The following is a 23,219-nucleotide window of genomic DNA, read 5'->3' as shown; positions in this document are numbered from 1 at the left end:
AGCAAAATGTGTCAGGACAAAGCCATAAACATTAAAAAAGACAACAGACAAAATTGTAATAAAATTATAAATAGCAACCCTATTAATAATATAAAAGTGGGGAAACACTTTGAAACGGTGACAATAGCAACACTGACTTAAAGCCTGAGCTACAGACTTGTGTGTAGAAAGATCAGGACACTCTTAACTCCGCCCCATTGTGATACTGTAATACAGGCGGCTGAAGTGGTCCATCTCTGAGGCTCCTGACACAGGGAGAGGGAGGCACAGGAGCAACCAGACCTCCCTACTCCTCATCCAGGGACAAGAGGGAATAATAGATGCACTGAAGAAACCTAACTGGATAACTTTGTTGTCTTAGGGTTGTGTCTCTGGGAGGATGGCTGAAGGTGCAGATGAAGAAGAGATCCAGTTCCTGCGGACGGTAAGAGTTGCTGATGCTGTATTTATTTCATGGACAGCTGATGGGCAGGGCTATGTTACAACAATGACACACAAACTGAATTCATGTTACTTGTGGTGATTACAGATCTTTTAGTTGGGTGTGTGAGTTAAAACATGATTGACAAGGACAGGGGTTTTTGACTGCATTGTTGTCTATTTTTAGCCCAGCGTTTTGATATGTTTTGTTACGTCTCTGAGAGGAAAACTCTTAGCGACAGGTGACACAACATGAGTCCTGGGTAACAGAGTAAACAATACTGTTCCTAGAATAAAGCACATTCTCTGAGAATGCACTGAAATGAGACAACTAAAAAGCTTTCTGACCATATGGAAGTTGTAAAAAGTGAAGGACCAAATTTATCTGCGGAGAAATGCCAGTACTAAAAATAATGAATAGTAATTGGAAATATGACCCTGTGCTGTACTGGTGAGGAAATGTTCAGCAATTCAGGCTGTGATATAGACAGATTATCTGACTTCCTACACATAAAGAGTGTTTCAAACCACCTCTCTGTACATGTATTTAAACATTTTAATGATCAGATATAACGCACACACACGCCATCTTTACAGTTACATTTGTAATGAGTGTATTTCAGTGGTGAAAGTGGCTGCTGAACAGCTGATCAGATTACCTCCTTCAGAAGTCTGCGCCAAAGGCAGTGGAAGGGCATTGTGGCCTTCCAGCAGTCTACTATATGCAACACCCTTCAGTTTAAATAGTCAGTGTTGATGCTTTGCTATTGTTAATATTCTTAAGTAACTTGAGCTTGTGTGGAGAGAAGACTGACACTAAACCCTGGTCACTTCATTAACCTACTCTTCAAAACTTATATCACTGGCTCTGGACTAGTTTGCTCGAGTCAAATACAGTATGTCATGGTCTCAGTACTGACGTTTGTGTTTATCTCATATTGTGTTAAATTGAGAGTCTGTGGCCATGGTGTACATCTACAAACTTTCATCAACAGTTTGTTGTTCAGTCTTGACTTGGTTCACTTTCTATCTTTACTATTTGAGGATTAACAGGTTCGCAGCTGGCTCTCCAGTCTTTACTCTTGAGTGAAAATGTATAATGTAAGATAGGTCTGAGATGGGGCTGAGTGGTTGAATTTACTTTTGAAAAGAAAGGAAGTAAAAGGCAGATTTCAAAGTGGGAAATCTGATCTTGTTTCTTTCGTATAAGTAACTTATTTATATCTCTCTGTTGATGTGGCCTGTTGTTCTATCGGTCAGTCAGACTGTCTGTCTGCCTTAGGTGCAGTTTTTCTCTCACAGTTGTCAGGGCTGAGAATTTGAGGGAGGGATATTATGAAAAGTTTATTTGTAGAGCAAAATTCATACGTAATTCAAAGTGCTTCACACAGCCACATACAATTACAAGAACCAGATCAAATCAATCCATAAAAAAACATTAATATAAAAAATGGATTACATTAAAAGCAAAGGGTACTTTTAATGTGATTAATTAAAAACACCCATTTAACAGGTGCTTTTTAGAAAGCACCCTTTTAAAAAGCAGCCTTTTAAAAAGGGTGCTTTTTTAGAAAAGAAGCAGTTCTTTCCTAAAAAGAACAGTTTACTTTTTGGAAAACAGTTCTAAAAAGCACTGTTTTCAGCCTGGATTTAAACATTGTAAGAGTTGAAGCCTGTTCCCAGTTTTAGCACGTGCAGTGAATGATCAAATAGCTCTTTTCATCAGTTTCTTAACTTCACTAGTTTTCTGAGTGCTCATGTTTGAATTTAAAGTGGTGAGTTGATTTATGAAGTAAAGATTATATGTGTCTTGTCATTGTGGTAACTAACTGTGTTAGTAGGTTGGCAGTGCATTGTGGGCCGTTGATTTCTCGCTGTTAAATCTTGAATATGTGGTTGCGTCCAGAAGGGGATGTGTGAACAGCAGGTGCAGGGGACTGAAATAGAGGCCGGAGGAGTGGGCCGTGTCCCGGAGCCAGAGCAGAGGGAGATTAGCACTGGGCCTCTGACACGGGCCACAGAAATACAGCCTCACAAGAGGGAGGGCACATTGTTTTGTTTGAGAACAGCAGCTGTCTGCATGGCTTCAGCATTATTTCAGTTGTTATAACAAGAACCTTTCATTTATTTAGAGCTAATGACACATTCCCAAGATAGATAATTGCAGATGAAGGATCAATTTATTAAAATTTAGAAATAATAATGATTAGCCCAACAGCTACTCTCCATACATACCGACTGCAGACAGATCAGAAACGACGAGAGGGGAACATCATACAATACATAAATATAGCAAGGATCATCCTGGAGACAATTCAAACAAATAGGACCACATTTGTTTTTTGTTTTTCTTTCTTCATTTGAGTTGCAAGCTCATTCTGCATGTAATATATCCTTGGATTCTTCATAGGATGACCATGTGGTGCTCCAGTGCACCGCGTCCATCCTCAAAGAGCAGATCAAGCTGTGTTTGTCTTGTGAAGGCTTTGGAAACAGGCTGTGTTTTCTTGAGACCACCTCCAATGCACAGGTACATACTCAAGTTACTACTATATAACTATTGTTACCCTGTAATGATTGATGTTTCATTTCAGAATGTCCCTCCAGACCTGGCTATTTGCACTTTTATTTTGGAGCAATCTCTGTCTGTACGAGCTTTACAGGAGATGCTGTCCAACACATCTGTGGACGAGGTAAATAAATAACAGTACTAAAACTTAGCTAAATTAAATGTGATTTTTCTCTGTGTTTGAGTCTCCATTTTATGTTTGCAGGCTGTTGATCTGGACAAATGGGTAAGTTTGAATTTGTTTGCTTTATTCTTACTCCATGTATTCCACACAGTAAGACAGAACTGCCTCCATTGAATGTAATCTATAGGTCAAGAGGGAAAGGTAAACAGGTCAGAGAAATGTTTCTTTCAGCACAAATCCCATATCCAGGAGCAAGGAGAAAAACAACTTTTGAAGCAGCCAAATGTTCTTCTGCTGCTAAAACAGCAGCACAGTGGCAGAGCTAGTGTGGCCGCCATGTCTGTTACTGATATGGCTTGTCCAGCAGGAAATCCTCCGTAGAGCATCCTGTAAGTCCAGAGGCTGGCCAGGTTAACCTCTTAAAGGGATATTTTTTGACATAGGGAGTTTAGAGAGTTAGAAAGTTTAGTGGTGCTAGGCTAGTGCTAGGCTAATGCTAGGCTTGTGCTAGGCTAGTGCTAGGCTTGTGCTAGGCTAGTGCATATCTATGGTAACTAGTAGCCTGCTTTAAAAACAGCCTGACCCAAGCACAGTGCACCTGAGGCAAATTACTTGTAACACCAGTCTACCGATATAAATGTCTGTATTGACTGAACAATTTTTGATATATAACCATTTTGCATTTAAACTTATATTTGTGCAGCATCAGCTTCTTGGTTGTAAGTTCCGCACTGGCGGAGTGATCTGCTAGGTTACTGGATCTGCAGTAGTTTGTTTACCTGCGGCCTACTAGAATTCACAAAGGAGCTTTCTATAAATCAGATATGGTAACGTTTGGAGGACTACCCAATGATTTTGAAGAGGTTTTTAATGCAGACTACTAGCTACCATAGACATACGCTAGCCTACCACTAGCCTAGCACTAGCCTAGCACCACTAAACTCTTCAAATATAAGGACTGCATGAATTAAAAATATATATATATCTCTAGAAATCAACAACACTCTGGATAACTAGGAAATGTCCCTTTAACCCCCACCTGAACTGAGTGCTTTTTCTCCAGTTTGGCTTTACCCAAATCTAAAAGTTTCTTGACTGTAGGCTAGTGTAACATCTCATTTGAAAGCTAAGACCAACAACACTGATTTTTTTTTTCTCCGTCGCCATTTTGTCACTTTTTTGCGACTTTTCCCATGGATTTCTTCTTCTTTCTTCATCTTTTTGTCATGCTTCTCTCGCTTTCCTGATGTCTGTCCTCATCTCATTTTCTGTCGCTATTTTGATGCATTTTTCGAGAAGCTTCTAGTAAGGGTTAAGTAATACTTTCAGGGTTGACAAATTAAGCGTTCTTCCTAAATGCTTTTTAGTGAAATTGCCTGCAGACTTTCACTGGTAACTTTAGAACCAAAAGTGGTAGACGTACTGTTTTTGTTTTGGATATTTCAAGCTTTCAAAGAAGCCCTATTGGCCTCCAGGGAACAGCATAACATCACGCTGATAGGCCAAATGTGTCTAAAACTCTTTTTTTTGGCACTCTTTCTTTCCCTCATAAACATGTCTACTATAGCTAGAACCATAATTACATTGAACCCCCCCATAATGTATTTTTGTCACATATACATATTTTTTGTCATATTTTCTATATTTTTTGCTTCTCCGCATTTTTGTTGGTTCTGTATTATTTCTGTTTCTATAACATTTATCACTGCAGCATAAATGTAATGAAAAATAAGACATAAGATAAACAAAATAAGAACAATATCCCGTAATATCCTATGACCACAGATGGATATGATAATGACCAAGAAAATACCTTTCACTTCACAGTCATTCCCTTTATGTTCACAAGTAAAGCAGGTCGGGCCAAAGATTATAACCTGATACTGTTTTGACTTCCTGTGCCAGTCTTCACAAGGTGGCGGACATCGGACACTGCTGTACGGACACGCCATCCTCCTCAAACACACGCATTCTAGCATGGTGAGATGACACTGCCCAATCTTTCCAATTAGGCATCCGAAACAAAACCCTGTGTTGTCATTGTGTTTTTGCAGTACCTGAGCTGTTTGACCACGTCGCGCTCCCTGACTGACAAATTAGCTTTTGACGTGGGCTTGCAGGAGGACTCCACAGGTGATCTTGTCTGGTTTTCTAATGTTGTGCTGTTGTTTACGAAGTTTGATGTGTCACGTTTAAAACTCTCTCGCAGGGGAGGCTTGCTGGTGGACCATCCATCCGGCCTCAAAACAGAGATCTGAGGGTGAGAAGGTCCGAGTGGGAGACGACCTTATCCTTGTCAGCGTTTCCTCAGAAAGATATTTGGTATTCCCGTTATCTTTATCTTCATGATTGCTTGTATTGGAATTAACATTGTTGTTCATCCTCTTCAAAGCACCTCTCCTATGCGAGCGGCGACCTGATGGTGGATGCGTCTTTCATGCAAACCTTATGGACGATGACTCCTGTGATGTCCGGATGTGAGCTCGCTGAAGGTAGTGTTTTTTTTCTTTCCTCTCATTGAACAAATAGATAAACATATACGCCGTTGCTTTTCCCAAACAATTTCGCCCCTGTGTTCTTCAGGGTTCTTGACTGGAGGGTATGTGCTCAGACTGTTTCACGGACACATGGATGAGTGCTTGGCCATCCCAGGGGCTGACCAAGGGGACGATCAAAGACGGTGACTTACAGCTCTGATATAAACACTAGATACCAATTTATGTTATTAGAACTTCCTTCTTTTTCTTTTTCTCAGAGTTGCTCACTACGAAGGCGGCGCTGTCTGCAGTCATGCCCGATCCTTGTGGCGACTTGAGCCCCTGCGTATAGCGTAAGTTTGTCTACATGCTTAAAAACGAAACATTTTCTGCTACTCAAACCGTGGTCTCTGCTGTTGTTAGGTGGAGTGGCAGTCACATTAAATGGGGCACGTCGTTCCGCGTTCGCCACATAACCACGGGCCGATACCTCTGTCTGGACGAAGAGAAGGGGCTATTATTGGTTGACCCTGAGAAGGCAAATTCCAAGATGTCCGCCTTCTGCTTCAGAATATCAAAGGTCACTGCTGCATCAAATGAAATGTTTGGCTTATGTATATATCTAAGGCTTGGGTGTCTACAGGGACAATACATGGCTAAATCCACCTTTTTCAGTTTGAAAACATGTTTGGCCATATTAACCTCTTAGCCCTGCCTTAACCAAGCTCATTTTCTCCAGTTCGGTTTTACCCAAATCTAAAAGCTTCTCGACTGGAGTTTGCAGTCTATAGTGCCTCATTTGAAAGCTAAGACCTACAAAACTGAGTGTAACTTTTTCACCCCTTTGTTGTCACATTTTTTAAGCGTTTTTTGTTTGTGTTTTCATCTCTTTTTTGGTGCTTTTTTGTAGTTTTTTCATGTTGTTGACACTTTTTTTGTTGCACTTTTTGTCCTTTTTTAGTTGTGTTTTTGTCCATTTTTTATTGTGCTATTGTTGCTTTTCTGGTATGTTTCTGTCGCTCTTTTGATGGGTTATTATCCTTGTCTTTTTCGCTATTTTGAAACTTTTTTCAAGAAGCTTTTAGATCTGGGTAATGCCAAACTCAGTTCAGGTGGAGGTTAAGAGCCTGTCTCCAATTAAAATCACATTTTGCTTTAGTATTAGTCGTCTGTGTACAAGAGAAGATGTCTGTGTAGGCTCTCAGTCGTACAGGAGTTGGTTCTTGAGTCATCTTCTGTACTCTGTAGTTGAACTGTAGAACATTTTGCCTCTCATCCAAAAGGCTTCGTCAGCGAGAGGCGGAGCTGTCGCCTCTCCCCCAACATGATGAGAAACGTTCATGAACGCAAAACGTTCTACACTTCAACTACAGTACAGAAGCTGACTCAAGAACCTTCATTGAAAACAAGAGGAGAGTTGATTATATTTGTCCATTGTGTGAGCAGAACTTAAGGCTTATTTTCCAAACATTATTTTAAGTTATAAAGCATTAAATATCAACATTAAGGTGTCAGCATTCATTTTTTAAAAAGCCTGGGTAATGTGCAATATTGATGCTTGATCTACAGGAAAAAATTGAAGTGACCCAGAAGCGAGATGTGGAGGGAATGGGTTTACCTGAGATTAAGTACGGAGAGTCCATGTGTTTTGTGCAACATGCCTCTTCTGGACTTTGGCTCACATACGCCGCCGTGGATGCTAAATCAGCTCGACTGGGTCCTCTAAAGAGAAAGGTAACACATTGGGGGAACATTCAAATGACATTAGTGTTCACTGTTTAAACTGTGTTCGCTTTTTCAAAGGCCATTCTCCACAAAGAAGGCCACATGGACGACGCTCTCACAGTCGCTCGGTCTCAAACCGAAGAGTCACAAGCAGCCAGAATGATTTACAGCACAACAGGACTCTTCAGCCAATTCATCAAGTAACTATCATACATGTTTTATTCAGTTAAATAACAGAATAAACCTAATATCCTGCCCTATCTCTAACAACAGAGGCCTTGATGCTCTAAGCGGGAAAAACAAATCGGCCAATGCCCCGTCACTGCCAATGGACGCTGTGGTTCTCTCACTGCAAGATCTCATCTTTTATTTCCGCCCCCCGGAGGACGAGCTGGAGCACGAGGACAAGCAGTTCAAGCTTCGTTCACTGAAAAACAGGCAAAACCTCTTCCAGGAGGAGGTCAGTGCTCACCGAAAAGAACAAAGTGAGCCGGTTATTTATTGCTGATTAAGTTTGTTTTTTGTTTTCAAATAGGGAATGATTACACTTGTTCTGGACTGTGTTGATCGACTGAATGTCTACAACACAGCAGCTCACTTCTCAGAGTATGCCGGGGAAGAAGCGGCTGATTCGTGGAAAGAAATTGTTAATTTGTTGTATGAATTATTGGGTAAGTTGTCTTTTTTTTATTCCACTGGGACAGCCTGCTATTGTAACTTTTCCTAATATTGTTATGCAGCCTCTCTCATCAGAGGTAACCGCGCCAACTGTGCTCTCTTCTGTGATAACCTGGACTGGCTCGTCAGTAAACTGGACCGTTTGGAAGCTTCATCAGGTAATTCAACTGTAGAAGACAAACGCTATTTTTATGCAGCCAAATCTCAAGCTGTCAACTGGACTTGGTAGTTTAACCTCTTAACCCCAACATGAACTGAGTCCATTCCTGTTTGGCACTACCCAAATCTAAAAGATAAAAAGTGGCAAAAGAGCGTCAAAAATGTGATCTTTCTGTTACAATACAGCACTTATGTTAGCTTTCAGAGTGACATCCATTTTGTCATTCATTTTACAGGAATCCTGGAAGTACTGTACTGTGTCCTTATTGAAAGTCCAGAGGTGCTGAATATTATCCAGGAAAACCACATTAAATCCATCATCTCACTTTTGGACAAACATGGTCGCAATCACAAGGTGCAAGAAAATGCCATGAAGAGACAGTGCCTTATGTATATCACACTGTTGTTATTTCATTCATCCTTTTATTATGATTATTAGGTCTTGGATGTGCTCTGTTCACTGTGTGTGTGCAATGGCGTCGCTGTAAGATCCAACCAGAATCTCATCACAGAGAATCTACTTCCTGGACGTGACCTCCTACTGCAGACCAACATTATCAACTATGTAACAAGGTTGTTCATTTGAAATTTTGTCGGTGGGCTTAAAACCACAGCAGTGACATTGTAATGGGATGGAAATAGCGAGGTAACATGGAGTAATAGGGATGCCCTGCCATTTTATTATAAGGCAAATACTAGTTGTTTCCTGATCATTTACAGTCTGTATATAGTTAAAACTTAGAATTGTATGTAAGTAAGTGCTTTATTTGTCATTGTAGAACCGTACAACGAAATAGTGTTCAGGTGTTAGTCCTCAGCCACTGTTTCAGAGCAGGGTGTCCTGCACTGGTCAGCTCCTCCACCTCTTCCTTCCTCTTCCTCCAGTGCAGTCTTTCACCATCTTCTTAGAGAGCTTAGCAGTTAATCTGTTTTATTGTCCAGTTAATGTCTATTAGACAGAACAATAGAAGGCATGTGTTGAGTCTCGCCCGGACACCTCCTCATTTGTCCCTTCCTTGTTTCCTGTAGTGCCTCTTGCGACACCTCCACTGTGCTGCAGGGGGTGGGGGGAGCTCTTGGGGAAATTTGTAGGTCTCAAATGGGTTTTGCTGATAAGCCAGCTTTTTGTTTACTTTTAAAAAGCTGCTTTCTTCAGGACCATTATGGATACTTCTGTACAAAGACGTACAAAAGTATCCAGTAAAACAATGTAGAACACATAAACCACAAATGCAGCTTGCAGAAAAGTTAGGTAATGTTTTCGTGTGTCCTTATTTAGTATGAGACCCAACATTTTCCTGGGGACGTGTGAAGGCTCGACTCAGTATAAGAAGTGGTACTTTGAAGTGATGGTGGACCATGTGGAGCCGTTCCTCACCGCTCAGCCCTATCACCTGCGCGTGGGCTGGGCTCTGACCGAGGGCTACAGTCCGTACCCCGGAGGAGGCGAGGGCTGGGGGGCCAACGGGGTCGGGGATGACCTCTACTCCTACGCCTTTGACGGGCTTCATCTGTGGTCAGGTGCGGGAAGCATATTACTCATTAAAATCAGCTCTTTCGTGGAAGTTTTTGAAGCACATGAAAAGACAGTTTGTGTGTTAAGGAGAAGTTTATTTACTCTAGATACAGGACAATGCAGTAAAAAAATGCTCTGCTTTGTAGATCTGTTATCTTTACATTTCTCTGCAGGACGTGTTTCCCGTCACGTGGCCACGCCTAATCAGCATGTCCTGAACGCGGAGGACGTAGTCAGCTGCTGCCTCGACTTGAGCGTTCCCAGTATCTCTTTCCGAATCAATGGACACCCGGTTCAGGGCATGTTTGAAAACTTCAACCTGGACGGCCTGTTCTTCCCTGTTGTCAGTTTTTCTGCCGGTGTCAAGTAAGAAAACATGAAACAGCGTCATAGAGTAAACTTATCAGAAGCCTACTATGAACTTTCTCTCTTTTCTAAGGTTTCGATTTCTCCTGGGAGGTCGCCATGGGGATTTCAAATTCCTTCCTCCTCCTGGATACGCTCCGTGTTACGAGGCCGTGCTCCCAAGGGATCGTTTAAGGATTGAGCCCATCAAAGAGTATAAACATGATTTTGACGGCATTCGAAACCTGTTGGGTCCCACAGTGTCTTTGTCGCATACAGCTTTTACTCCCTGCCCTGTGGACACCATTCAGGTAAAATTACGCACAGTATTTATTACATTTATCATTTTTTATTAAAATGTATTACTTATGATGCGGATTTATGATTTTAGATTGTTCTTCCACCTCATTTGGAGCGCATTCGAGAAAAGCTTGCTGAAAATAGCCACGAGTTATGGGCTGTAACACGTATTGAACAAGGCTGGACCTTTGGAGCAGTGAGTAGTTTGACAGTTTACAATATTATACAAACATTGTTTTTGCATTTGATGATTTCCAACTCTTTCATTTCAAGTTTCGTGATGACAACAAGAAGTTGCACCCTTGCCTTGTGGACTTCCAAAGTCTACCTGAACCAGAGAAAAACTACAATTTAGCCATGTCTGGAGAGACACTCAAGTATGTCAGAGAACTGAGTAAACTTATGCTTTAGTTGTTACTTTGCAAGTGAATTATAATAATGCTGTATTCTGTTTGGAAGGACTCTCCTGGCTCTCGGCTGTCATGTTGGAATGGGAGATGAAAAGGCTGAAGAGAATCTCAAGAAAATGAAGCTCCCCAAGACGTAGCTGACTTTTATTATTATTACATTATTGTTGAGTGATAAATGTCAATAAAACTCAAGTAAATGACTGAAATCTCTTTATTAACTGGTCCTCAGATACACTCAGTGTAATGGATACAAACCAGCCCCTTTGGACCTGAACCACGTGAAGTTGACTCCCAACCAGAACACACTGGTGGAAAGACTGGCAGAAAATGGGCACAACGTTTGGGCCCGAGATCGTGTTCGCCAGGGCTGGACTTACAGTATCGTGCAGGTACTTTACCATGATTCATCTCTTTTATTCGCATTCCCCCCCCTTTATTAATACAGGTTTGTCCCTTGAGACAAACAAATCCTTCTAAATATTTTTTGTTTTAGATAATTTGTACGTAATGGTTATGATTTCTTGTTTTAGGATATTTTGAACAAGCGTAATCCACGTTTGGTTCCTTACAACTTATTGGATGAAAAAACAAAAAAGACAAACCGAGACAGCGTTTGCGCAGCTGTCCGCACACTCATCGGTTATGGATACAACATTGAACCCCCTGATCAGGAAAGCAGTAAGTCGAAGTTTTTAATATAGAGATGAGCCAATATATGATCTTCCTAATAACATTGAAATAATTGTTGACAAGATACTGTATGCAAAATTACAATGAAAGTTCTTCACTTTTGTCATTCATTGTTTCTCTTTCTGCATTTATAATGTTGTTGAGCAAAGACGCATCATCGCCTTGTTCCATTTTCAGGTGGGGATGGACCTGGATCTTCTCGCGGAGACAAGATCCGAGTGTTCAGAGCGGAAAAATCCTACGCAGTGACACAGGGAAAGTGGTACTTCGAGTTCGAGGCGATGACTGTCGGGGAGATGAGAGTGGGTTGGGCGAGACCCTGTGTTCGAGCTGACACTGAACTTGGCGCAGATGAGTTGGCTTATGTCTTCAATGGATTCAAGGTGCATGAAAATCTTATTTGAGTATTTGTATTTTCACAGATTGTCAAATCTCTAAACTAGCGGTTTTGGTATTGCAGGCCCAGCGTTGGCACATCGGTAATGAGTCGTTTGGCCGTCAGTGGCAGTCGGGGGATGTTGTGGGCTGCATGATCGACCTCACTGAGATGAACATCTTGTTTACACTCAATGGAGAGATGCTTATCAGCGACTCGGGCTCAGAGATGGCCTTCAAGGATATAGAGATAGGAGAGGGTGAGGTTCATTATTAATATGCACTTAGCACTTATATCAACTTATGATTTTGGCCTAATCTTTTCAAACAGGCTTTATACCGGTATGCAGTCTGGGCATGTCCCAGGTTGGCCGAATAAACCTCGGTCAGAACGTCAGCAGCCTCAAATTCTTCACCATCTGTGGCCTGCAAGAGGGATTCGAACCCTTTGCCATTAACATGAAAAGAGACATCACTATGTGGTTCAGCAAGAGCTTACCCCAGTACATCGCTGTGCCAACGGACCACCCCCATATTGAGGTACGTGAAATCCTCGGACGATGGTGCCATTTTTGGTATGTTAAGCTTTTATATGTACGGGGCAAGGCACCATTGGATTTTGGTAAAGTATCTATGTGAGATTTTTCTGACACCTATGGGGACGCTAATTGAATTAGTTAAAATATGTTCCAAATCAAGATTCAGTTTGCTGTTCACATTGTTAATATGTTCAGGAGCATTAGCATTAACAGAGAAGACCGAAATATGAATGGCTAAACTCCATTTTCAAATATGTTTGTAGGTATTATTACTTTCTACTCCATTTCTTTCATAATGGAAACATTAAATTGGTTTGTAGGTTTTAAAGGTATTAAAGTCAGAAAACCACACTTGCAACATTGCTGCCTACAGGTCGGAGGCCACAATACACACTAATAGAATCACGAAGAAGAAGCTAGCCGGCTAATGGGCAAAGCTAGCTGTGGGCTAGCGCCACTTAAACAGTATTTACAGCCAAGTTTTAGTGAAAAAAACTATCTCCATGGTGTAATTGGATGTATAATATCCCTCTCTCCCTTTGTCTTTCCTGTCAGCGTAGTATTTACTCTCACGGACAATTAATGAGTAAAAAAACGAAACCTGCTACGACACCGGCAGTGGCGCTTATGGCCTCTAGGGGCATGAGTTACTTAGTTCCGCTTGAAGATGCAACAATGGAGACAAGATATTTCATGGTTTGCTAAAATACTGCCTAACTAGTCAGTCTTTTGAAGTTGCTCGAGTGCACAGCAACATATTGACCAAAACATAATTCCATGGAAAGATAGCCAATTTATAACACTACTTCACATCTGTAACCGCGGGACTGTTGGATATGAACATATTAATATGAACCTAGTTTTGTAGTTTAGAGATAACACACAGCAACAGCTTTCATACATTGTTTCTTCAATCAAATAATTACTTCAAATCATTCTCAGTTCCAGTCTTATTCGATACATACATATACCCTCCTCTGTCCTTTAGGTGTCCCGAGTGGATGGGACAGTGGACAGTGCCCCTTGCCTGAAAGTGACCCACAAGACGTACGGATCTCAAAACGCCAACACAGACCTGCTGTTCTTCCGACTGAGCATGCCCATTGAATTCCATGAGACATTCAAAGTCCCTGCCGGTACCACGCTCCTCACACGGGCCTTGACCATCCCAGAAGACGAGGTGATCGAGGTGGACCCAGATTCAGACTTTGAAATACTTAAGAAGTCGGCTTCGCGCAAAGAACAGGAAGAAGACAAAAAAGAGGCGTCAGTGCCCAAAGAAACCCCTGCAGTTAAAAATGGGGAAAATGAGAAGGACGCTTCGACTGAGAAAAGCAAGAAGAAAGGGTATTGTATCAAATAAAAAAATCTAAAAAGGGAAATCATGTTGATATTTTCTGATCAATTGTTTTTGCATGTACAGATTCCTCTTCAAAGCAAAGAAAGCTGCGTTAATCACACCTCCGCCTGTTGTTCCTACGATGCCTCGACTCGTTGAAGACGTGGTGCCAGACGATCGTGATGACGTGGATATTATTCTCAACACCACCACAGTATGATAACACCAAAGCAACAATTTCAAACGATGAATGTGCAGTGAATTTTTATTGTGTTTTCTTTAGTATTACTACTCTGTCCGAGTTGTTGCGGGCCAGGAGCTTGGCGGGGTGTGGGTTGGATGGATCACGCCTGACTATCACCAGTATGACGGCCATTTTGATCTGAACAAAGTGAGGAACGTTACCGTCACGGTGGGAGATGACAAAGGCAACATACACGACAGGTGCGCTGACGATGTAATATGTTACTCAACTTCTCTAAATCCATAAATAGCAATAATGACATTTGTTTTATTTGTCTCAGTATAAAACGGAGTAACTGCTACATGGTTTGTGGAGGGGAGTTCAGCAGCTCCCAGCAAACGCGAGTGAGTCAGGAGGACTTTATCATTGGCTGCCTGGTCGATTTGGACACAGGGCTCATGACCTTCACCGCCAACGGGAAAGAAATTAACACTTTTTATCAGGTCAGAAATTACATGTTTAATTTATAGTGCAGGAATTAACACAATTGTTAGATTGGTCAATAACGGCAACTGCTTTGTTTAGGTGGAGCCAAACACAAAACTGTTCCCTGCTGCTTTTGTTCTCCCTTCAAGTCAAAATATGATTCAGTTTGAACTCGGCAAACTCAAGGTACAAGATATTAACATCATTCAAATCTCTATTAGTTTAGGTTGTATAGTATTATGACGCAATGGATGGGTTACTGAAATCATAGAAATGTATTATCTGTTGGCTATATCTGACTTTAAGGATAGAAATTTTAAAAAGTTTTCATGGAAAAATTAAGAAAAAATAACTTTTTGGAATTGAAAACGTCAGAGTCTCACCTATTGCTGTCAATCGTTGCCAATGCTAATGTTAATTGTACGTACTATTTTGTTACAGAACATAATGCCAATCTCAGCCGCCATGTTTCGGAGTGAACGCAAGAACCCGGTGCCCCAGTGCCCGCCCCGACTGGACATCCAGATGTTGACCCCTGTCATTTGGAGCCGCATGCCCAACGACTTCCTGGCTCCGGAGACAAAAAGAGTCAGTGAGCGAATGGGGTGGATGGTGCAGTGTCAGGAGCCCCTCACGATGATGGCGCTCCATATCCCAGAGGAAAGCAGGTTGGATACGTTTATTACTACATTTGTATTCTTTTTCAGGATTCAAATTTTTTTCATAAAAGTTCAGTAGTTGGTCAAAAACTCCAGTTCAGGGGTGGTTTAAGATACACATACAGTATCATTCTACCAAAAGAACAAATATTATGTTTAGTTAAGTCTATTATGAAATATAATGATTTTTATGACTCAATGAAAAGGACATTCTTATTGTATTAGACCAAAAAAAAAGGAACGCCTTTTCATGGTTTAAAGGGACTGGATGCAAGTTGGTCTTTTTCATACTCGCTACTGCCACCGCAGGTCTTACGTGTAACTACAGTTCTACATTAAGCTCGTGCATGACAGCAATTCAAACCCGAATTAACACCTTTTTGAGTGACAGTGCAGGATTTTAGAGGCAGTTGTGGTGAACAGTCTGAGCTCATTCTACACATTAGAACATTACTGGTGGTAACATGTAGGGGGAGGAAAATACATTTTAACATTTTTAAACTCCGTCTAGTCCCTTTAAAAAGACCCTGCCTTTAAGACTGGAGCTGTGTGAATTAAATAATTCACATGGAAAATTACTTAATTCTTTCAGCAACTGCGTGATTTTTGGAAATATATGGTTCCTAAAAATGGTCTAAAAATGTCTGAGTACAGCAATTAAATTTGTCTTTGCTGTTTAGGTGCATTGACGTCCTGGAGTTATCAGAGCGGATGGACCTCCTGAAGTTTCACTATCACACGCTGAAGCTTTATGGCTCTGTGTGTGCACTGGGGAACAACCGTGTCGCTCACGCCCTCTGCAGCCACGTGGACGAATCCCAGCTCTTCTACGCCATCGAAAACACCTACCTCCCTGGACCAATCAGAAGCGGCTCTTATGACCTCCTCATCAGCATGCACCTGGAGTCGGCAAAGAGGAACCGACTGGGAACCAACAAGGAGTTCATAGTTCCTATGACCGATGAGACGCGCAGTATCATCTTGTATCTCGACAAGTCCAATACTCTTCCCGGAGTGGGCCTTACTACCTGCCTGCGTCCCAAACTGCATTTTTCCTCTATTGGGTTTGTAGGGACGAATCAGGACATCTACACCTTAAGCCCGGTGATACCTTTAGAGGTGCGTTTTTAATTATTTATTTTACTACTACTGCATTAAGCCTATTACCTCAATAAATATTTGGCTTTCTACTCCCAAGACCAGACCATGACAAAATCTCGGCTGAAAAGAGGGTTAAAATATACTTGATTTGGACTAAAATATGACTGACTGGGCGTAAACCATGTTTAAAAAAAAAGAAAATACTCAAGTTAGATGCGGTAGTAAAGCATGAAATGAATTCAACCAGCAGCAACTGTATCTTCTTACAATAAAGTTTAAATAAGTTTAAAATTGCAGTGGACCACAGTTTGAGAATCACTGGCAATAAACATAGTACTGTGAAATTATTAACAGGTTCCTCATTACTAGAATTACTAGAGTTATTTAAATTAAGTATCACCTATTTAGTAGTCTGTCAGTAATAACACTTTTTTCTTTTGTTCTCCTAATAGGCATTAAAAAACAAGGCTTTGACCATGTTGACTGAGGCCGTGCAAGACGGCGGTCAAGCCATGAGAGATCCCGTAGGGGGCAGCGTGGAGTTTCATTTCGTGCCCATTTTGAAGCTCATCAGCACCCTCCTCATCATGGGCGTGTTTGACGATGAAGATGTCACTCATATTTTGAGGATGCTTGAACCCGTGGTCTTTAGTGGCAAGAAAGTGGAGGAGGCTGTTGAAGATGATGCCAAGGAAAAAGAGGAAGAAAAAACCCCTCCGAAACCAGCGACAGAACCTCAGCAGGAAACTGTGGAGGAGGAGGAGGAATATGAAGATGATGGACTCGGTGAGGAAGAAGAGGAGTATGAGGAAGAGGAGGAGGTCGAGGAGCCAGAGCCTGTGCCGGAGGTGGTGCAGGAGACGGAGCCTGTGAATGGAGAGAAAGGGGCAGAAGAAACAGAGAAAGAGGCAAAACCTGGAGAGAGTGAAAATAAGGTGGAACAAGGGCTCGAACAAGGGCTTTTCCAGATGACGCTCCCGGAGTCTGTTAAATTACAGGTTTGGTCCGACAATGTTTCCGAGATGCATAATAAATTGTTAAATTATTGTAATTGCAATATAGGGCAAACACACCATCCGCATATAAAGAAAGTAAAATATGGCAGTAATGCTGTTGCCTTCAGCCTGACTGAAGTGTTATCCATTTTGTATGTAAACATGAAAACGTGTTGTTTTACATGTTATATTGACCGTTATTCATCCACTATTTAGTGATTGTTTAGTCTTTCTTAATTTTTACACACAACAGTTTTGACAAGATTTTTCTTTACTTATTTTACTACAACTAATTTCCTCCTTCCCCTTATTATACCACATTACTGTATTTGTCTATTTTACATTTTGATTGCAGTGACATATAAAATGATCTCCTTCTGCTACAAAGTAACTAACTAATACATTTAATATCCTGCATACCACCATAATAACCTCCTGTTGTGCAATGTGTAACAATATTATACTCTTTGTCCTTTAGATGTGTACCCTGCTGCAGTATTTCTGTGACTGTGAGCTTCGTCACAGAGTGGAAGCCATCATTGCCTTTTCAGACCAGTTTGTGAATCAGATCCAGTCCAATCAGAGGCAGCGCTACAATGACCTCATGCAGGCATTTACCATGAGTGCTGCCGAGACCGCTCGCAAGACCCGGGAATTTCGGTCACCACCACAGGAACAGGTAGACAAGAATTATAGAAATATTGCACTGTGCGGGGAAAACAACGTGATTATGTTTGGTAGGTTAACATGCTGATGAACTTTAAAAACTGCACTGAAGAAGAGGATTCCCCTGTCCCAGATGTGGTTCGAGAGGCCATGAGCATGTTTCACCGTGCTGTTCTTGCACACTGTGGTCAGTTTCTATTCAGAACACAAGTCAATATATATACAGTATGCGTAGAAAGGCAGATATATCATGGGAAGTAAAATATCCTTTGTTAGGTGTACATATTGAGGAGGAAGGAGAGGAGGAAGCAGTGGACAATTCCCTTAGAGGTCGACTGTTTCGTCTGGTGGAGAAGGTGAAAAGGATTCGCGAAAAAAAGGAGGAGAAAGAACCTGAGCCACAGGAAGACAAAAAACCAAGTGGGTGTCACAAACCTGCTGCTATCTTTTTGCCTTGTTTGTCGATTTCAACTTTGGTGTACATCGTTACTCAGGCACGCTCCAGGAGCTGATTTCTCACACCATGATCCACTGGGCTCAGGAGTCTTTTATCCAGAACCCAGAGCTGGTGCGGATGATGTTCAGCCTCCTGCACAGACAATATGACGGGCTGGGGGAGCTCATGCGCGCCCTGCCCAAGGCCTACACGATCAATGCAGTGTCGATTCGGGACACGATGGATCTTTTAGAGTGTTTGGGCCAGATACGGTCACTGCTCATTGTTCAGATGGGCCCAGAGGAGGAACGGCTTATGATTCAAAGCATCGGGTTTGTATTGACGTGTCACAATAGAAAATCTAATGACTAGAGTGGTCCTGACACTGTTTGACTTGACACATAGGAACATCATGAGTAACAAGGTCTTCTATCAACACCCAAACCTGATGCGAGCTTTGGGCATGCATGAGACGGTGATGGAAGTCATGGTCAATGTTCTCGGTGGTGGCGATTCAAAGGTAATGCGTTGAGATCCGACCACATTGTGTCACCGTTACAAGGATTTATATTCCATCATTTTATCATCGCAAACAGGAGATCAGATTCCCTCGTGTGGTGACAAACTGCTGCCGCTTCCTTTGCTACTTCTGCCGCATCAGTCGCCAGAACCAAAGATCCATGTTCGATCATCTCAGCTATCTCTTACAAAACAGCGGCATAGGCCTCGGTGAGTGTGATATCTGTATCTTAAAGTAAACCTACTGCATAAGTGGAATGAAATCACTAATTCTACCACCCTTATTTGTGCCAGGAATGAGAGGATCGACGCCCTTGGATGTGGCTGCTGCTTCCTGCATTGACAATAACGAGTTAGCTTTGGCGTTGCAAGAACAAGATTTAGAAATGGTAAAAAAGGAGACATGAAACGCAAAAACCTCAAATAAAGCGTTAATCCAACACGTGTTTTTTTCCAGGTGGTGAAGTACTTGGCCGGATGTGGACTTCAAAGCTGCCCGATGCTTCTGGCTAAAGGGTATCCAGATATTGGCTGGAATCCTTGCGGTGGAGAGAAGTACCTCGACTTCCTTCGATTTGCTGTGTTTGTCAATGGTTTGTGCAAGTTTTGAACATAAAATCAGACTATTTATGCCATGTAGGAAAAATATACTATATACTGTATTTTCCGGACTATAAGTCTCCGGAGTATATGTCGCACCAGCCAAAAAATGCATAATGAAGAAGAAAAAAAACATATATAAGTCGCTTAGGAGTATAAGTCGCACCAGCCTTGGCAACTACCTGGGCATGGAGGCGTAACTGCACTTGCGGCATCACATTGTTCAAGCTCTCATTTGCAAACTCGTTCCTCTTGCTGTGGCCATCTAGCTCTTTTTGTTTTCTTCATTGCAGTAAGAGTAACCTCCACTTTTCGCCAGTCCCTCACAAATGTCTTGCTCTCTCCAAACTTTCTTTCTGCTGCTCGATTACCGTTTTATACTGTAAATCTTCAGTGGACAGGAGTAGCAGATGCTGGTACACATCCTAGAGCGCCCTCTCGCGGCTATCTGTGTGAAAATAGCAAACATGTGAAATGGTATATTTTGATATATAAGTCACTTCTGAGTATAAGTCGCACCCCCAAACTATGACATAAAGTGCAACTTATAGTCTGAAAAATATATATTTCTGTTTCAACTCTTAGGGGAAAGCGTGGAGGAGAATGCAAATGTGGTGGTGCGTTTGCTAATCCGAAGACCTGAATGCTTTGGCCCAGCGCTGAGAGGGGAAGGTGGTAATGGTTTACTGGCTGCAATTGAAGAAGCCATCAAGATATCCGAGGATCCTGCGAGAGATGGGCCGTCTGTAAAGAAAGACAGGCGCTTTCAAATGTAAGCACTTTTGATCATTCACAAATGCTCAGTGATTCTAGTTTGCGCCCGACTAAGAGTAGATTTTGATTGTGTGGTAGGTTTGGGGGCGAGGAGCAACACGAGGAGAACAGGGTGCATCTTGGGAACGCTATCATGTCCTTCTACTCTGCCCTCATTGACTTGTTGGGACGCTGTGCTCCTGAGATGCATGCAAGTCGAACAGTTCCTTTACAGCAAAAAAAACCCATAAACTATTAATCTGAAAATGGACAAAAAATACTGAAACAATCATTTACTTTCCACAGCTGATTCAAGCCGGGAAAGGCGAGGCTCTCCGTATCAGGGCCATCCTCAGGTCGTTGGTGCCCATTGAAGACCTTGTCGGGGTCGTTAGCCTTCCTGTTCAGATTCCCACTTTTGGAAAAGGTAGCTAAATATCCATCCATCCATCCATTATTGAACCTTTTGCCAGTATCTCTTCATCTATTTACTGCAATGTTTTTAGATAACAGCATCATCGAACCAAAGATGTCAGCCAGTTTTGTCCCTGATCACAAAGCCCCAATGGTGCTCTTCTTGGACAGAGTGTATGGTATTGACAATCAGGACTTCCTGCTCCATGTTCTTGAAGTGGGCTTTCTGCCTGACATGAGAGCTGCTGCCTCCCTGGACACAGTACGTCTTCAGCACACCAGTAAACTATGTATCCATAATATTTTCCCACTGGCTCAACAGACAAATTGCTGTTCATCTTATAGGCTGCCTTCAGCACGACAGAGATGGCCTTGGCTTTGAACCGCTACCTCTGTTCTGCAGTGTTGCCTCTTATCACCAAGTGCGCCCCGCTCTTTGCTGGCAGTGACCACAGAGCCATAATGATTGATTCCATGTTGCACACGATCTACCGTCTGTCCCGCGGCCGCGCTTTCACCAAGGCCCAAAGAGACATTATTGAAGAGTGTCTCATGGCGTTATGCAAGTCAGTTCAGAGTCAGATTAAACAGTTTCTGTGGTTTCACATGGGGTTTCAAAAGTTGACTGATAATTTATTTTTTAATTATAGACATCTGCGTCCGTCAATGCTTCAGCACCTGCTCAGGCGGCTTGTTTTTGATGTGCCCATACTCAATGAGTACGCAAAAATGCCACTCAAGGTGAAAAAAAAAACTTATGTTAATGTTGTTTATCTGTTAGTACATATGAAATACTTAATTTCCTTGTTATGTTTTTATGCAGCTTTTGACCAATCACTATGAGCGTTGTTGGAAATATTACTGCCTTCCCAATGGCTGGGCCAATTTCGGAGTGGCTTCAGAGGAGGAGCTGCATCTGACCCGCAAACTCTTCTGGGGCATCTTTGAGTCCTTGGAGCATAAGGTATGGAACTTGATTTTTTACATACAGGTGACACTCGGAAAATTAGAATATTATTAAAAAGTGCATCGGTTTCTGTAGTTCGGCTTGAACTGTGAAACTGATATATGATAGACTCATTGCAAACAAAGTGAGATATGTTTGGCCTTTATATGTTCTAATTTTTATTTTTATGGTTCAGCTTGTAAAAACCCCAAATTTAAAATCTCTGGACTGTAAGCCATAATCATCAAAATTATAACAAACAAAGGCTTGACGTATGCAGTGTTGGGGGTAATGAATTACAAAAGTAAGGAGTTACAAAAATATATTACTTTCTTCAGTATCTAAGGAATTTAACATATTACTTAAACAAAATATGGGAATATATTAGTCATTACATTTCAAGTAACTTGAGTTACAAGTGCATATAAATGTATGTAATGTAAAAAAAAGCCAAAATCCCACCAAATATATAATGCAGCATAACAAATCAAGTTGGAAACTGGGGTGTAAGATCTGTAGTCTGTAATTAATGTCATCAAAACAAAACATGAGAGAATGGGGGAAAGTGAAGGAAAGGGAAATCTTTGACTGCACTTTTGCTCGGCAGCTTTATTACTATTTTCAGTTTATATTTTGCCAAAAGTAACTCAAAGTAGTGTAACTCAGCTACATTATTGAAACAGTATTATGTAATATTATGTAATACAAACATATTACATTTTTAAAGCTAATCACTAATATAGAATATATTAAAATGTTTAAGCAACTTGTCCAACACTGGGCATATGTTACTTTGAGTTGAATTACAGAAATAAACACACTTTTCACCTGTATTCTGTCTTGTTAATGTACCATTTAAATGCTGATGTGTCTTTTTTTGTGTACATTTCAGAAGTTTGATGCTGAGATTTTCAAGATTTCTATGCCCTGTATCTGTGCCATAGCCGGGGCCATCCCCCCAGACTATGTTGATGCAAGCTACTCTTCCAAAACAGAGAAGAAAGCTTCAGTGGATGCAGAAGGCAACTTTGATCCCAAACCAGTGGAGACCACAAAGTGAGAATATGTCTCAGAGATGTACTTACTCATCCTACCATGTTGTAAATGTATGTGTTTTTGAATATAGCACTATAATCCCTGAGCGTCTGGATGCTTTTATCAACAAGTATGCTGAATATACACATGACAAGTGGGCCTTTGAAAAGGTACAGCATCTTTGTGTGTACTATTGTGTTACATGTGTTTTGAGGTTATGCTACAATACTGCATTGCATTTTTCTGTGCTGTAGATTCAGAATAACTGGTCATATGGAGAGGTGCTGGATGAAAACGCAAAAAGTCACCCAATGCTTCGACCTTATAAAACATTCTCTGAAAAGGTAATCCAATTCTTTAAAACAGTTTTCTGCATGTTTGCTTGTTTTCGGCTTACTTCATGACATGTTTTTTACCAGGACAAAGAGATCTACCGCTGGCCGATAAAGGAATCCGTTAAAGCCATGCTCGCGTGGGAGTGGACCATCGACAAAGCAAGAGAAGAGGAAGAGTCAGAGAAAAAGAAGGCCGCATCTCGCAAGATCTCCCAGACTGCTCAGGTATGAAAAGTATAAAACGTTAGTATGTTGTGTGTTACCTTTGTGAGTAATTCTCTCTTTTTAGGCAACATATGACCCTAGCCACGGCTACAGCCCACAGCCTATTGACATCACACACATGGCCCTCTCAAGAGATCTGCAGGTACCATAAAACAACCTCAATTTTATGAGTGAATGTTTACGGGTCTGTAGCACAAAG

At 41.5% G+C, this 23,219-nt stretch overlaps 1 protein-coding gene across 1 annotated transcript in view; it reads left to right on the top strand.

Annotated features, from left to right (window-relative positions):
* Positions 1–379: 379 nt before the first annotated feature.
* LOC306970759 (ryanodine receptor 1-like) overlaps positions 380–23,219 on the top strand; it is a gene marked incomplete at both ends in the record, with an annotated part of 45,771 nt that continues 22,931 nt past the window's right edge. Inside the window, 57 exons of the mRNA XM_079566787.1 lie at positions 380–424; positions 2,831–2,950; positions 3,015–3,113; positions 3,195–3,215; positions 5,019–5,093; positions 5,168–5,246; positions 5,323–5,435; positions 5,506–5,605; positions 5,697–5,793; positions 5,869–5,943; positions 6,014–6,170; positions 7,160–7,324; positions 7,394–7,515; positions 7,589–7,775; positions 7,851–7,986; positions 8,056–8,151; positions 8,389–8,507; positions 8,592–8,725; positions 9,432–9,673; positions 9,842–10,034; positions 10,108–10,324; positions 10,405–10,509; positions 10,587–10,690; positions 10,773–10,856; positions 10,953–11,112; positions 11,254–11,401; positions 11,591–11,796; positions 11,874–12,048; positions 12,120–12,328; positions 13,316–13,674; positions 13,751–13,880; positions 13,950–14,110; positions 14,191–14,353; positions 14,436–14,522; positions 14,778–15,004; positions 15,676–16,114; positions 16,549–17,094; positions 17,570–17,770; positions 17,833–17,944; positions 18,034–18,177; positions 18,252–18,525; positions 18,599–18,713; positions 18,790–18,922; positions 19,007–19,101; positions 19,170–19,305; positions 19,898–20,084; positions 20,165–20,276; positions 20,372–20,492; positions 20,572–20,741; positions 20,825–21,069; positions 21,130–21,220; positions 21,303–21,443; positions 22,318–22,481; positions 22,552–22,630; positions 22,715–22,804; positions 22,880–23,020; positions 23,085–23,162. Of these exons, the coding sequence (XP_079422913.1) occupies positions 380–424; positions 2,831–2,950; positions 3,015–3,113; positions 3,195–3,215; positions 5,019–5,093; positions 5,168–5,246; positions 5,323–5,435; positions 5,506–5,605; positions 5,697–5,793; positions 5,869–5,943; positions 6,014–6,170; positions 7,160–7,324; positions 7,394–7,515; positions 7,589–7,775; positions 7,851–7,986; positions 8,056–8,151; positions 8,389–8,507; positions 8,592–8,725; positions 9,432–9,673; positions 9,842–10,034; positions 10,108–10,324; positions 10,405–10,509; positions 10,587–10,690; positions 10,773–10,856; positions 10,953–11,112; positions 11,254–11,401; positions 11,591–11,796; positions 11,874–12,048; positions 12,120–12,328; positions 13,316–13,674; positions 13,751–13,880; positions 13,950–14,110; positions 14,191–14,353; positions 14,436–14,522; positions 14,778–15,004; positions 15,676–16,114; positions 16,549–17,094; positions 17,570–17,770; positions 17,833–17,944; positions 18,034–18,177; positions 18,252–18,525; positions 18,599–18,713; positions 18,790–18,922; positions 19,007–19,101; positions 19,170–19,305; positions 19,898–20,084; positions 20,165–20,276; positions 20,372–20,492; positions 20,572–20,741; positions 20,825–21,069; positions 21,130–21,220; positions 21,303–21,443; positions 22,318–22,481; positions 22,552–22,630; positions 22,715–22,804; positions 22,880–23,020; positions 23,085–23,162 (8,724 nt within the window). The remainder of the gene's footprint in view (positions 425–2,830; positions 2,951–3,014; positions 3,114–3,194; positions 3,216–5,018; positions 5,094–5,167; positions 5,247–5,322; positions 5,436–5,505; positions 5,606–5,696; positions 5,794–5,868; positions 5,944–6,013; positions 6,171–7,159; positions 7,325–7,393; positions 7,516–7,588; positions 7,776–7,850; positions 7,987–8,055; positions 8,152–8,388; positions 8,508–8,591; positions 8,726–9,431; positions 9,674–9,841; positions 10,035–10,107; positions 10,325–10,404; positions 10,510–10,586; positions 10,691–10,772; positions 10,857–10,952; positions 11,113–11,253; positions 11,402–11,590; positions 11,797–11,873; positions 12,049–12,119; positions 12,329–13,315; positions 13,675–13,750; positions 13,881–13,949; positions 14,111–14,190; positions 14,354–14,435; positions 14,523–14,777; positions 15,005–15,675; positions 16,115–16,548; positions 17,095–17,569; positions 17,771–17,832; positions 17,945–18,033; positions 18,178–18,251; positions 18,526–18,598; positions 18,714–18,789; positions 18,923–19,006; positions 19,102–19,169; positions 19,306–19,897; positions 20,085–20,164; positions 20,277–20,371; positions 20,493–20,571; positions 20,742–20,824; positions 21,070–21,129; positions 21,221–21,302; positions 21,444–22,317; positions 22,482–22,551; positions 22,631–22,714; positions 22,805–22,879; positions 23,021–23,084; positions 23,163–23,219) is intronic.

Source organism: Gobius niger (genome assembly GCF_951799975.1).
Source record: "Gobius niger genome assembly, chromosome: 11".
NCBI classification, from domain to species: domain Eukaryota; kingdom Metazoa; phylum Chordata; class Actinopteri; order Gobiiformes; family Gobiidae; genus Gobius; species Gobius niger.
The sequence above is the reverse complement of the archived record's forward strand: the minus strand, read 5'-3'. Positions and strand labels throughout refer to the sequence as shown.